The sequence below is a fragment of the Gallus gallus genome, chromosome 7, assembly GCF_016699485.2.
Source record: "Gallus gallus isolate bGalGal1 chromosome 7, bGalGal1.mat.broiler.GRCg7b, whole genome shotgun sequence".
Taxonomy (NCBI): Eukaryota; Metazoa; Chordata; class Aves; order Galliformes; family Phasianidae; genus Gallus; species Gallus gallus.
The window spans coordinates 7117357-7132633 of NC_052538.1; the positions used below are offsets into that span (position 1 = coordinate 7117357).

Genomic DNA, 15277 nt, shown 5'->3' on the forward strand with positions numbered 1-15277 from the left:
GACTTTTCTCTATTTAGAGAACTAAGACTTTGAGTACACGGATAACATCTTCTGGTCTTAAAATGAAAGAAGCATCAATAAAAGAGTAATATACATATATATATATATGTATGTATGTATGTATAGAAATTTAATTTGTACTGCACTACCAAAACCGCATGCTCAACAACCTGCCCAAACCATCACTCAGTCACTGAAGATGTCCAGCCTCCAGCCAGCAGCCCTTAGGTAGAAAGCCATTCTGGACTGGCATAAATGGGAGACATCTCCCCCACCCACAAAGCACACAGGAGGAAAGGGGAAACTACAGGGAGACAGACAGTTGGGGTGCAATGCTGTGTCATCCTCACCTAATATCTCTCACAGGATAAAGCAAGAAATTATGAAGGTATCACCTACACTTTTGAGTAGGAAAGCACCTACCAAAGAAATATGTTCGCCTGGAAGGGAAAAACAAAAATTTTTCTCACTGTCATGTGGAACTTACGGTATTCACCAGCCTCTCAGGAATCCTGCTGACACACATGACAAAACAGACCACAGCAAAACCCAAGTAACACTGGTGTCTATCTTTTAGCTTTCCCATCAACCACAAGCAAGATATTATCCACACCATTCCAAAGCTTCTGATCACTGACAAAAAGCCCCCGAGGACAACATGAAAATCCAGATCGATTACAGCAGAACCAGGCCACTTCCTCTCAGATGTTTCTGCATTTAGTACACAGCAGAGCTATGTGTGTGCCATACTATTCCCAGAGCTCTGCACACAGAAGTGAAATGTCTCTTAACATTCTCCCGTTGCTATGTTCTAAGGTCGTGACAGTGAACCAGCAACAGCAAGCAGCTACCCAGACAAAAATCAGAACTTTATGTGCTCCATCATCATTATAAGAGATGCTTCGGGATGCCCATACAGATAAAGGGTCTAACAAGGTATCTTCTTTGCCTGATGCCAAAACACATGGGGTAGCATGCTCCTTAAGGGAGCAAAAGGAAGGGCTTACAACCTATTATGGCCCAACTTCTCAAAGCACAACCCTAACAAAAAAGCATCACTGTTACATATCAACGACTCCAACAACAGAAGGGAACTGGACAAGGGAAGAACAAGGAATATTTAACTCCATGCATGTGATGACAAGATAGACAGATCTAATGAACATGAGTTAAAGTCACCATTCTTCATAAAAAAATACTGTCCTATATTAAAAATTACTCTTTCCAGGCCTATTTCTCAGTAACATTAGTCTCTATTATCTACAATGCATATATTTTTGTATGTTGGCATTGTGGAGGCAATAAAAATCCATAGCTGCCATTCATATTGAGTGTATTTTTACCAAAAAATCTTGTGACATACAATCGCTCTTAGAGCCTATTTGACACTTAAGTGATGCACAAAATTGCTAATAAAGAGCTGTCACAATAACTACAGCTGGTAAATCCAGTGGTGTAACTTTGTTTAAAATTAAAGAAATGATTTCTCATAAAAGTTTAAATTTGGCTTGTTTAGGATTTTTAGAGAATGACCAATTTATTGGGATATGCAGAGATCTAAAAGAATGGCTTTAATTCACATGGATAAGGAAAACCTATTTGACAAAGTGCCAGGGGTTCAGGTACAAGAGCAACTTACCAACAGCTGCACTGTAGCCTCCATTCACTTCAGGGTAAACTAGACAGAAAGCTAACAGGCAAAGCTTTTGCATATTTGTATAAAGTCACAGTACAGCTGAGGTTGGGAAAGGTCTCTAGAGCTTTCTGCTCTGAACTCTGGCTCAAAGAAGAACAAACTTGGCTCTGGTCAGGTACTTGGCCAGCCAAATTCTAGACATCTCAAAGTCAGAGAAACCACTGCCACCCTGAATCCTTCTTTCAGCAAAGACTGCTCCCAGTATGACAGTTTTCCTCCACTGTTTAGTTGGAATTTCCCCTGTATTTTTTCCTCCTTTCAAGGAGCACCTCCAAGCCTGACTCTATACTTTCTATAACCTCATTGTAATGTGGTTGTAGGCATCTATATGACCTTCACAAAGCTAAACAAACCCTGTTCAGCTTCTCTTCATAAATCATTTGCTCCAGCCCTTTATCCATCTTATCTTGATGGTACTTTGTTGAACTTGTTCCACTATGTTGATGCCTTTGTTGTACAGAGAAGTCTAAAACAACTCTCCAGATACCATCTATTCTGCAATAGTGAGATTGCAATAGAAGTACTTAATGAACCGAGACCAGCTAGTCAATATCATATGTAACTGAAGTTATAATTAAAATACTTTGTTCATTATTTTTAAAATAAATCATGGAAGCAACTATTTAGAGAATAATCAATGAAAAAGTGAATTTAGTTTAGATCATGCTGCTCTCAAATCATTAAACTTGACATACACATGAACAATGCTTAACCAAGGAAAATTGCTGGAAGGAAAAAATATTTATTATAGTAAGGTAGAAAAGGATACTCAGATGCTTAAGAGAAGGCAAGAGTTTTGATAAATGGAATGTAATTCAATTACTTAAGCTGTGATTAAATCTGAGGTAGTAATATAAAACAACAATTTTGAGAGCAGGGCAAATTGATTTGGCTCCACAGACATATAGCAAGGACAGCTACTGATAAAGTATATATAATTTTACCATGGTTACTTACTGAATACCCATCATACTTCATATTCAGTAATACTATCTCTCAGGATCTTCCAGAGAAACAAAAGAAGAGCTTTGATCCATGCAAACATGACAGTTGTCAATATAATAGTAAGTCTTACAGTCCACAAAGCCAGTTTGTTTAAAACTGCGGCTGTAATGGCTGCCATTAACACAATAGTTTCTCTTGATGCAAGTAGTAGTCTTGATGCAAATAGTTTTCTCGATGCAAGGAATAGTCTCCAAGAACACTAACAAAGTTATTGACAGCTCCCATGAAGACAATGTCTGAATAATGCCTATCCCAGTTAAGTATTTTAAAATTACCTGTTTTAATTCAGTTTCTACTTTCTTCATTTTTTGAAGTTGTTGTTGCAAGTAGTTTACAGTCTTTGAGACTTCAGTACTGCTGTGCTCCAGTTCTTGTACTTGTGCCACCAGTTTTTCAATCTCTTTATCACGAGCTGCAATTTCTTGATGTTTTTGTTCCTTTTCTAATAACAGCTTATTGTAATCATCCACCTTCTCTTCTACTTCTGCTTGTAAAGATTCTACCTATAAAGAAACCACATTATACTGATACTCAGGCAACACAAGTAGCTTCCAGTTGGAACCAAGAATAATTTCATGGCTAAGCAGGCAAAATTTTGCTCTGGACTAAACTAGTGCTAAGACAATAGATAAATCAGAGATGGAAAAAGGATGAAAAAGTAACTTCCTGATATTTTGCTTTCTGAATGGAGTGGCTCTCAGATACAAATTTGATTACTCTCATTTAGCATTTATAGTATTCTAGCCAATGCTGCATAGAAGTATACTCTGAAGGCCCAATGGTCATCAAAAAGGACCTTATTTGCTTTATTTATGTATTAAGATTAAAAAAAACCTCAGTATTACATGGATTATTACTAATAATATTGGATGTATTTCTGTAACCTCAGAACTAATTTTCATTTCTTGAGTGAATTCCAGTTTAAAGGAAAATACCAAAAACTGAAAAATAAATATGTAACTTAATAAATTCCTCCCATTCAGAGAAATTCACCATAGTCAATAGAGAACGAGCACTCCTTTACTAAAAGATGCTTAAATATATAAAGGATGACAACTTTACATTTTTGCTCAGTAAGATCCAATCATGCACAGAGCCTCAGGAAAACTCATTCATCCCCATAACTAATGTGAAGGCAGGGCTGGGAGCATTGGTGGGTGACAGGCAGGAAAGAACTGAGTGTGACAGACTATATCAGAACTGATAAAGTCATCAAGGCCCAGAAGTGAAAGCAATGGAAGATCTTCTAAAAGAGATTTTTTTTGGTCAATACCATTATAAAATAAAAGCTTTGTTCAAGAAGTGACTGAATTTATAGAAATTTCATTACTGCATTATAAAATAAAAATAATTCATACAGTAATACAGAACTTTATATCTTTGTTGTACAGATGGTACCAAAGCAGAAAGCTCTCTAGTAAAATACAGAGGAATACAGACAATTTAATCAATAAACAGAGCATTGCAGACTGGTTAAGAATACCAAAAGTGATTATTGTTACATTTTCAATTGCCTATAGACCTTTAGTTATATATGTGTGTATATAGAAGAATCTGGATAGATGTAGATACCTGTACCTCTATCTTAATCCCTCCCTGTGCTATCACTAAATTAACAAGTGTCAAATGCAAAATAGGCAATACAGAAAAATGTTTAAGTCAGAGAAGTCTTTTAAAAGACCAATACATTCTACTGGAGTAAGATTTTGCCAGAAGTCATCAGAATTCCAGACACCACAACACTTTACATATTAAATTTATATTTTCAAATATTACACTGCTAGAAAGCTAGTGCAGCAACTTCTGTAGATTAGAAAATACTTTCACAGCCTTCACCCCCATGGCAAACAATCACATGATAGCTCCAAGTACCTATCAGCACTTCATTCACAAAATAATTCCACTCACATATGCCTTGAGTGCAGAGAATAGCAAACAGAATAACTATGAATCTGTTCTTATTGCTACATGCAGAAATTAAAAGTTCATTTGAACTGGTTCAGTGCAATAAGCAATTACTGCTATTATAGCTTTGTTAAACAGCTGTGTAGGAATTGTCGAAATCCTAATGCACATACTGTACAAGTATGTACACTTCACTTTCACTTGCTTATAGTCACTTCCCTCGCGTACCTTTTTCCATTTAAGTTTTTATCCCTTTTTGAAAGAGGTTGTAAATAGTTACATTGACTAATACTAAACTTTCATCTACTTCTCCTTTACTAAGCCACTTAACAGTCGACAGACTTTGAATTCTGTGAATCACAGAACGGCTTAGGTTGAAAGGGATCTCGGAGATCATCTAGTTCCAATCCCCTGCCATGGACTGGTTGCCCCCACCACAAGTCAGGCTGCCCAGCGCCCATCCAACCTGCCCTTGTGCACCTCTAGGAATGGGGTACCCGCAACTCCCTGGATGGCAGTGCCAGGGCCAAACTGCTCTCTGATTAAAGATTTTCTTCCTAACGTCTGACATAAATCTCCCCTTTTAGTTAAAAACTATTCCCACTTGTCTTATCACTATCAGAGGGTGTAAAAAAAAAAATTTTTTTTTAAATCACAGTCTCTGTAAGAACTGAGTCTCTGTAAGTAACTCTGTAAGTCTCTGTAAGTACTCTCTAAGTACTGAAAGACCCCAATCTTCTCCATGCAGAACAAGCCCAGCTCCCTCAGCCTGTCTTCATAAGTGACTGCTGATCACTATTGCTCTTCTCTGGATCTGCTCTAATAGGTCCACTTCTCTCTTGAGTGGGGGGTCCTAGAGTTAGATGCAGTACTCCATCCAAAAAATAAAAATAAAAATGAAGTACTTATAGACAAGAAATGAAATTGAAAGCAATTTCCCACCCCTGAAAAGATAATGTCATTCTAAAACATGTATCATCATCTCTGAGTCAAACTGAAGCAGACTAGACATATGAAGAAGAGAAAAAAGCAGAAGTGTATCTAATTAAGTAGAAGGGTTTGAAAGGAAGAGGAAAGAAAGGTTAAAGAGATGTTCATGCTGTTTTCCATACCTGTAGAATCAAGTCATAGTTCTGTATAATGTTCATTTATGAAAAAAAAGGAAAAAAAAAGAAAATCAGAAGTTACTTTTTGAAACCAAGTATCAAATAAATGAGTATATGAACAAAAGGACTAATTTATAAACTTAAGTGGGACAAGTCAGAGAGACAAAGAATATCTTTTATGACAACTAGTGTAGTTGGATAAATGGAACAAGTTTAGAACCCAGAAGCCTTTCCTCAGCTGTCCCTGGTAGAGTAGTATCTGTGTTCTCCACAGTTAATTTAAATCAGATGCATAAACTGTGAAGCTTCATTGTAGTTCCTGTGTTCAGATAAAACACTTCTTTCTAAGTAATGTAAGTACTCTTGCACTGAAGTCTCAAGAGCCAGTCACCAAAGAGGATACAGTTTTTGGCATTTAACTGCAGTAAAACTCCTTTGACCATTAAACATGATTTTACTCACCCCATACTCCCTGGGCTCTCCCGAAGTCTGTAACTTAGCTGAAAGTTTCAACTGTTCTTCCAGCTTTTTAATTTCTTGCTGAAAATCATCACGTTCATTTTCTCTTTCTATAGCTTGTTCCTATCAACCCAGAAATAATTAAAACCTTTTTAGAAACTTTTAATTTTATTAAATTATTGAGTAGAAGAAGTTTTTTTGTTGTTTCATTGTTTGTGTGGTTTTTTTTTTAATGCTGTGAAGAAGCCATGCTCACTTACAAGGAACTAAAAACTTTTTGTAGTCCTGAAAGCTTACCTAAAATTACAGAGAAAGACAAAGAAAAAAAATCTAACTCCAATGTACATACAAGTTACCATCAGCAATTAATAAAAATAACATACATATATATATATACTACTACTGAAAAATAATTTTTCCTCCTTTTTAATTCTAATCTTTTTCAAGACTAGAACTGAATGGCCTTATCTTTTAAAGAAAACAAAATGCACTGTATTGCAGGGACCACTGCAATCACAAGCTAGGAGTAGTATTTATCACCTAAAAACCATGAGAATATAGCATCTAGCTTGCTTACATCCATGAATTGTCGCTGGTTTTTAAGCTGTTTTTCAAGGACTTCAATTTGCTGCTTTAACTCAGCAGTCTCCATCAATTGTTTAGTCAAGTCTTGATTACTATGCAGCTGTTCTTCCAGTTCCATCTCCAGAACTTTCATTTGAGAGCGTAAGTTAGAATGGTCCTTTTCTGCCTGACACTCAAGTTCCAATTTCTCCTTTGCTAAAAGTTCTACTTCCTTAAGTAGACCTGCACAAGAACATAAAAATAACGTTATCAGCATAGGGTACAAAAATCAACCTGAGTTGGTAAGACTAAATTCAGGTACTTTACACAGCAATGAAACCAACCTGGCCATCTCAGGAGATGAGGATTTCTCTTTGTTTAAAGACTCAAAACAAAACATCAGACACCTGGACTGCCACTGTATCTTTAGAAACCATTTCCGTTAACACTGCCTTATCTAACCAGGAGCCATTCAAACTCCCTCTTTCGGTCTCTCCCCCCTCAGCCCCAGTTCAACACTCCTCCTGCCCCAGAGGTTCTTTTCTATGCACACAAGGTCCTCACTCCTTCCAATTCACTCCATTTCAGGTGTTCTCCATACACAAGTTTAAGATCCACACACCATGATTTCAGCCAGCCACTCTCTCAAACCTGGGGAAAAAATGGTACATGCTATGGAGACTGCAAAAGAAATATCATAAACATGAAAATGTGCAAAGCTCAATACCACTTAAGTTAATACAAACTAATTTATGCCTAGAAGCTGCTGTCAGCCTGCTGGATGCACTGGATACACTGTTCTGGAGACACAAACCAAGACTCTGCATACAGAGAAAAACTATTTTTATGCAACTGCAGTTAAAAGTTACCTGAATACAAAAATAGAAGTGTAGCTATCTAGTACTTAAAGAAAAGTCATGCAAGAACTCTTCATTTCACTTTTCAAATCCTCCATTTTTCATCTTAAATGTTTTCAGTCACAGAGGAAAAATGCCACTGAGATTCCATTGAGGACCTTAACTGATCATCTAGACCAGAAGCCTGGGTGGGAGAATTCCCTTTTCCAAGCACAATCAAATAAATCCACATGATTTCTGCTCAATTCCTTCCTAAGTTCCTGTTATAAACCTCTGCCAAAAACAAAAAACAAACAAAAAAGAAAAAAGAAAAAAAAGAAAAAACCCACCCTCTAGGGGAAAACTGGGGAAACAGTCCCAGCAGTAATGATAAGAAGCACTTGAATACACTGAACAAAGACTGTGAAGTTTTTGTCCCTGGGAATTAAGAGATTCAATAATGAGATAAGTAGGTTCTCAGTCATCCTGGTCTCTTACTGCAGCAACTCTGCTTCCTCTGCATTAAGAGGATACCAAAATACACAAGCTAAAACTAAAAAGTTAGTTAAACAAGAGAAACAGAACTGTTTCTGATTCTTTAACCACTTGCCACATTTACTAAGTGCCCTTGGTAGCTTTCCAAACCAACTGAAATGCAGAACTTCTCAGTGACAAAATTGCTTACCAGTTATTTCTTGAACATGTGCATTGTCAGTGGGCACAACACACCAGTTGGAAGAAAAAAAAAGCATTTTCTTTTTGCAGTCATGTGAGACAACACGTTAAGTGCCCTTCCCTCCCTCACACTCGGATACACTGGCTCCAGGCTAGACCTACCATTCTAGGTTTACTTTCAGCTAACAAATCACAGAATAAATAAAGGACTTAGAGGAACCACTGGTGAGAGAGATATACATGTATGCAGCACACCTTAAAAAGCTCTACTGCTGTTACGTGATTTCTATCTTTGATAGCCCACAAGTACATTACAACTAAGAACTGCTTTTACAAACTCACAGTTGTCTAATCATGTTGTCTCCAATGCCTAACAGCAACTATGCAACTGTTGTGCCATACGCTCCTTAAACTTTTTGAAGGCACTGTATCATAGTTGAACTATCACATGAACTAAGATCCAGCACTTCCAAATCAAGCATTCATGGAGCTGTAGCTGTAACTGGAGGACTGGCAGAATGCATGCAGTAGAAGAGTCATGCAGTTGAAGAGCCTCCACCACAGCAATTTCCCTTGCAGCCCTTTTGGACAAGGGAAGAATGGAGGTCAGCAAGCTGTTATGGACTCCTGCCACCAAGAAATACACCTGAGCAAGTTATCTCAGGCTGAAACAGAACGCCCAGAGAGTCCCAAGGACAGTCTGAATTCTGTTAAGCAACTGTGCAAGTAACATATCTGCACAACAGAAATTATCTTCTATCAAGTGCTGTGCTTTGCTAGGCAGGAGACTGGAACAGAATAGCAGCCCCCTGTATCCACTAACACCTAATGCTCAGCAGATACTGCGAACAGCTGTATGCAGATACACAGCAAGGACACGTGGACTGGCCCCTGAGTGAAGAGCTGACTCTTGAAAACAAGCACAGGAATTTTTTCTCCCATATCATAAGTAATGTGGTACTTAATGAGCTGATGGCTTCTTTTAAACTTCAAAAGCAGAGCTATTGCTTTCTGAGCAACACAATGCTGATTAGATAAAGCTGAAATACAGTCATGGTCACCTCCTCAGACAGAAATGCAAGTTAAGTTAGCAGAAAAAAAAATAACAGCTTTCACTTGGAAGTGAAAACGTCAAAATTGGTGACTGCTTTCTACTCAATCTCAGTAAGTGCAGTCTGTCTGAACAATTTCTTCAGGCTTTTTTTTTTTTTTTTTTTTTTTTTGAACCTCATGTTCCTCTGGTATATGAATACAGTTTCAAGCAACAGGCTTGGATCATCATATCAGAGATTTGTATTTTCATAGGAAAAACATTGTTTTATTAACATGAATTCAAATAATGCAATTTCAGTTGGGCAATGCCCCAGCACACTTCTCCCCCCACTTCCAACATCATCAGCAAGCAGCAAATGCCAAGCTCCAACTGTTTCTTATTAGCAAGGTCATTCTACTCACATTAGGACTACAAAACAAAAAATAAGGGATCTGTTTTCCAAGCCATGCCAAACAACTTCACACAATACTACTTTCATTCATTCTTTCCACCTACTAAAAAACTCCAAACTAGAGGAAGAGTATCATACATAGGTGAGGTGAGGGAAAGGTGATGAATTTTAGTGCTCACAACTCATTAGAAATACAACTTCATGAGTTCTAGTGAACTACCAGGCCTGCAACTACCAGAAGAACAGCACTCACCAGACACTCTAACCAGACAGGTTAGACATTGTCTCTCCTAAAGTCAACAGTAACTCATTTTTGGATACAGAGGTTGTTACCAAAAATACGTTAAATAAAAACAGTTTGAGGGAGATCTGAATGGTCGTAAGGAATAAAGATATTGTAACTGCCAAGACAGTCCAGTGCAGCATTGTAACTCTAAATGGAATTAAACTATATAATTCTTCCTTATTCATCTGAAACATTTATCTGTCTCACATTCTTCCGGGAAAAGAAGCCTAAGGAAAAAAACTAGCAAATACATGAGCACATGAGTGCGAATCAAATAAAACTTGTTAAGAGAACAATATTTATACTAGAATAACCAAATAATGGCAGCTATGGATTTATCAGATTTAAGTTTGCTTCTCAGGAGCTACATATACACATTTTCATTTAGAAAAAAAGATGCCCCATTGAATTTGGCATTTGCAAATTTTACATCAGCTTTAGAAGTCAGGGTAAAACTCTATAAATCCCTTGCTTATTTTCTGCTCCTATAAATAGTCTTCATCATTCTGCCCTCCCTTTCTTTTTTTCTGACCTACCTATCCATTAAATTATATTTCTCTAGTCACCATGAGAAACTCATGCATAATACAGATAGTGCCTACCTTTTATTCAGCAAAAACATACTTCTTAATTAGGATACAGAGCTCCTTGTCCCATATGTTAATCCATGTCTGTAATAGGATTGCAGCTACCTCAAAAATCCTTCTATATTTTAATCATGCAAGTTTGTTCCAACATTCTTAGTTAGTCACACATTTTATAAAAGAATTAGTATGCCTTTCAGTTTCTCCCAGACTGAGATGGAATATCTAATACCTTAACCCCCTTTTTAGTTTCTGCCAACGTACTCAAAGCAGGATTCAATCCAGTTGGATTCAAAGAGCTGGTACCGATTTACAGTCTTTGCAATCTGTCATGCAGTTCCATGACAGCCAGAAGTAACATATGTTCAACAGTAACTGAAAATAATCTTTTGTGTTTCTTTAGTGACATAATCTTTTGTGCCATAATCAGCTTCATAAATCAAGCATGACTTGTCTTCAGTATCAATTACAGCCCCTGAATCTGCTAATGTTCTTTTATCTTTCCACCAAGAATGATAGTTCTTCCCGTACTTCTTCCTCTGCTTACTGTGCCAAAGAATGGTAGATTTTATTTAAGCCAAGACAACCTGTGTGGTATCACTAATCAATTTTTTCCTTATGTAATAATAAGCTATTATTGAGATGTCGGATGAGAGCTCAGACAGACAACTTTTAATATTGACACATGTACAACACGAGTATTTTGACTGCACTATATTTGAAATGTCAAGGGCAGAGTCAAATGGCAGAACAGGGAAGGATGGCAGCCCACAAGATCAGTACAGCAGTGGAATCCAGTCAGAAAAAAGGTGAAGAGCAGCAAGATGAACAGGGAAGATGAGAGGCAGACAACAATTGCAGGGAAGTGATACGGTAAGTCTAAAAGACAGGTAGAATTCTGTAACAGACTACTATTGGCCATGGACCCAAATTCGAAAGTGGAGAAGTTTACAATCTTGTACTACCAACAGCAGAAAAATTCACTAGAAATTTGTTTTCTGCTGCCTTTATTCCTGACCAAAGGAGGAGTGATACAGAACTATCTGCTATGGCTGGATGTGGCTCTGGGCAGCCTGGTCTGGTAGTTGGCAACCCTGCACATAGCAGGGGTTTGAAACTAGATGATCATTGTGGTCGCTTTCAACACAGGCCATTCTATGATTCTATATAGCTGGCTCAGACAGTACAGACCTATGCAACATATCTGAAGGCTCATCTTGGTAGTAGCAGTAATGGAAAGGCAGGGATCTCAAATGATAAAACCTCTACTGGAAGATGATTCACAGAAATTCATTTATAGAAGTATTAAAATGATATTAAGGGTGCAAACTCAAGCAATCAAAACTACATAATGTTATTTAAATGACTAAGAAGCAGTAAAATCTAGTCTTGAGTTCCCGCATAGCGCAACTCACATAACATATTTGAATTTTCCTCTACGAATAAAAAAAAATTATATTGTATTATATGTACATTGCACTGAGATTGTTGTTAAATCACTGCTGTCACTGTAAAAATGTGTATTCCTAATTCGTAAAGCAGAATAGCACCAACTAGCACTCACTGGGTGTTATTAGAGTCTACCTAGTATGTTGAAGAGTTCCTCTTTATTCAACTCCAGTTCCCTATATAAGTTCTCTGCAGCCAGCTTAAGTCCCATCACATACACCGTGGGGCTGAGGCAGTGATGGAGCAAGGACAGGAGGAGTTAGGTTATGTAGACTACACTGATTTGGTATTCTGGTGGCTCTGACCAAGTCCAGACAGCTTCGTTTTTCCCCTCCCTCAGATGTTTTCCATTTCTTACTTGTAACACTACAATGGAAAGCACAGTGATAATAGCGGGGTGATGAAGTTTTTGACTGCAGCAAATGAGGACAAGCCCAAATGCAGCAGCTGTAGACACAGAAATGAAGGAAGAAAGCTGTTTACCTTCAGAAAGCCTCAGGTATACAGGGATCTCCAGAGAAAAAACTTGCCTTCACTGCCAACACTTAAATGAGGTCTAGAAAGGGGTGGATCCTGGCTCCAGCCCTTCCAGTCACTCAGCTGCATTGCATTGCAAGCACTTGAGATCCCCTTGGTTGGCCTTGCCTTCCCACGAGGTGCTCAATCACTGGTTCAGGCCATGACTTAGCATTTCTGCTACAAACTAGAAGACTATATTAGTACTCTTCATTAACAGTACTGTCTTCTGTCTTCTGAGAAGGAAACAAATAAAAAGCTGCTTTATTTTTTTTTCCTTTTTTTTTTAATTTTATTTTTTACAGGAAGACCCTGCCAAATTCCGTACTAGATGGAGCTGATCACTAAGACACCAAACCAAAGAGTGATGCCTTACAGAAACACATAGTCTCCAGTCATGATGCACTGCAATTTTCTTTTTTCACTACTGATGTCATACCCACTCCTCACCAAGAATTGCCTGCTCCTGGGTTAGTTCCTGGAAGCGTTCACGCATATTCTCCAGCTCCACAACAAGGCGACGCTCAGATTCTTCTTTTAGATTCAAGGCCTCCTCCAGCGCAGCTTTTTCTGCAACATAGCCTTCAATAATGCCTAAAATGCCAAGTTAGGATGCATATAAAGCAGCAGAAAAACTCATCTATTGGAAAAATATAACTTGAAAATACAAGTGAACAGTTTAATGCAAACAATAAAATCATAGAAAAAGGAGGAATTTCAAGATAACTTAAACTTACACTGTAGATAGACTTTTTTTGAAGCATTCTGAGGAACAATGTTATGTTTTCCAATATTTTTTATGAGGCTGACATGTCACAAATTGCCTCAAAAGAAGTGGAATATATATGAGGTTTGTCAAGCTTTGATGGCTTGGAATAACCTCAGAACAAAGAACAGCCTCTGCTGGGCTCAGGATAAAAGAAACGGAATTCTTCCAGAAAGTAAGAGCAAGTGCTATATTCAGAGCCCAAGAAATCCACACATTATTCATAGAAAGGAAGGAAATAGGATGCTGGAGAGAGCAAGTAAACCCAAAGAAATATGTCTAAAGAGGAATAAGCTGAGGTGCTCAGTAAGTCCTTTGTCTCAGTCTTCACTGGTGTTCAGGCTTCCCATGTCTGCCAAGATGCTGAACCTCTAGGTGAGGGTGTGGGGAATGGATTCTGTCCCACTGTGACAGTGGAACAAGTCTGAGTCCTCCTCATGCAATTCAATGTATATAACTTCATGGGGCTGGATGATATCCATCCCATGGTTCTGAGAGAGATGGCTGATGTGGTTGCCGAGCCGCTCTCCATCATATGTGAAAAATCACGGCTGTCTGGTGAAGTCCCCAGTGACTGGAAAAAGGGAAACATTACTCCCATTTTTAAGAAAGGGAGAAAGGAAGACCCAGGGAACTACAGGCCAGTGAGCCTCACCTCTGTGCCTGGGAAGATCATGGAGAATATCCTCCTAGAAGCTATGTTAAGGCACATACAAGATAAAGAGGTGATTCGAGACAGCCAGCATGGCTTCACCAGGGGTAGATCGTGCCTGACTAATCTGGTGGTCTTCTGTGATGGAGTGACAGACGATGGCATCGAGTGCACCCTCAGCAAGTTTGCAGATGACACCAAGCTGAGCGCTGCAGTCAATACGTTGGAGGGAAGGGAAGCCATCCAGAGGGCAGGCTGGAGAAGTGGGCCCACGTGAACCTAATGAGGTTCGACAAAGCCAAGTGTAGGGTGCTGCACTTGGGCAGTGGCAATCCCAGGTGTTTATACAGACTGGGGGAATATCTCCTTGAGAGCAGCCCTACGGAGAAGGACTTGGGGGTGGAAGAGAAGCTGGACATGAGCCAGCAGTGTGCACTTGCAGCCCAGAAGGCCAAATGTGTTCTGGGCTGCATTAAAAAAGGGGTGGCCAGGAGGGAGAGGGAGGTGACTATCCCCCTCTACTCAGCTCTTGTGAGGCTCCATCTGCAGTGCTGTGTCCAGGCCTGGAGCCCCCAGTACAAGAAAGACGCAGAGCTCTTGGAACGAGTCCAGAGGAGGGCCATGAAGATGATCAGAGGGCTGGAGCACTTCTCCTACAAAGAAAGGTTGAGGGAACTGGGCTTGTTTAGCTTGGAGAAGAGAAGGCTTCAGGGAGACCTCATTGTGGCCTTCCAATACTTGAAAGGAGCCTGTAAACAGGAGGGGGAATGGGTGTTTACAAGGGTGGATAGTGACGGGACAAGGGGGAATGGTTTTCAACTCAGACAGGGGAGGTTTAGGTTAGATATTAGGAGGAAGTTTTTCACACAGAGGTTGTTGATGCACTGCAACAGGTTGCCCAAGGAGGTTGTGGATGCCCCATCCCTGGAGGCATTCAAGCCCAGGCTGGATGTGGATCTGGGCAGCCTGGTCTGGTGGTTGGCAACCCTGCACATAGCAGGGGGGTTGAAACTAGATGATCATTATAGTCCTTTTCAACCCAGGCCATTCTATGATTCTAAGAATAGAAAGCAAATACCAAGATTAGGGAGAGAAGCTCAACTTGAAGGACTTAAATCCCAGAACAAGGAAGCCAAAGATTCCCCTGCAAAAACATAAAGAATACAGGCCATATCAGCATACCTCCAATCTTAATCTTCACGAACAGGAATAAGGATGATGATATGCTGTCTATGATAGCACTGAGATCATCAACCTCAGCCTTCCTGTTTCTTCTAGAATCTCTTTATGCCTGTACTACTGTCAAATATTGCTTTAGTTCATGATGAACCCT

The 15277-nt window shown here is 39.0% G+C and overlaps 1 protein-coding gene and 1 long non-coding RNA gene across 28 annotated transcripts in view; one reads left to right on the forward strand and one right to left on the reverse strand.

Moving 5' to 3' along the window:
• The window catches only part of PCNT (pericentrin), a 97782-nt gene that overhangs the window by 34402 nt on the left and 48103 nt on the right, over window positions 1–15277 (reverse strand). For 23 of the 27 annotated variants that reach the window (XR_005861545.2, XM_040703995.2, XM_040703994.2 and 20 more), the window contains 5 exons: window positions 12977–13120; window positions 6749–6978; window positions 6175–6294; window positions 5719–5739; window positions 2977–3204 (listed from right to left, as the gene is read on the reverse strand). Coding sequence is in view for 26 of the 27 variants with exons in the window: in XM_040703995.2 (XP_040559929.1) it covers window positions 2977–3204; window positions 5719–5739; window positions 6175–6294; window positions 6749–6978; window positions 12977–13120 (743 nt within the window). In the remaining variant the exon portion in view is untranslated. The remainder of the gene's footprint in view (window positions 1–2976; window positions 3205–5718; window positions 5740–6174; window positions 6295–6748; window positions 6979–12976; window positions 13121–15277) is intronic. The other 4 variants (XM_015289223.4, XM_040703976.2, XM_040703975.2 and 1 more) reach the window with 2 other exon arrangements.
• Window positions 816–12981, forward strand: LOC121111238. The gene is made up of 3 exons (XR_005861546.1): window positions 816–936; window positions 11293–11434; window positions 12832–12981. It is a non-coding gene; the product is annotated as an uncharacterized LOC121111238 (long non-coding RNA).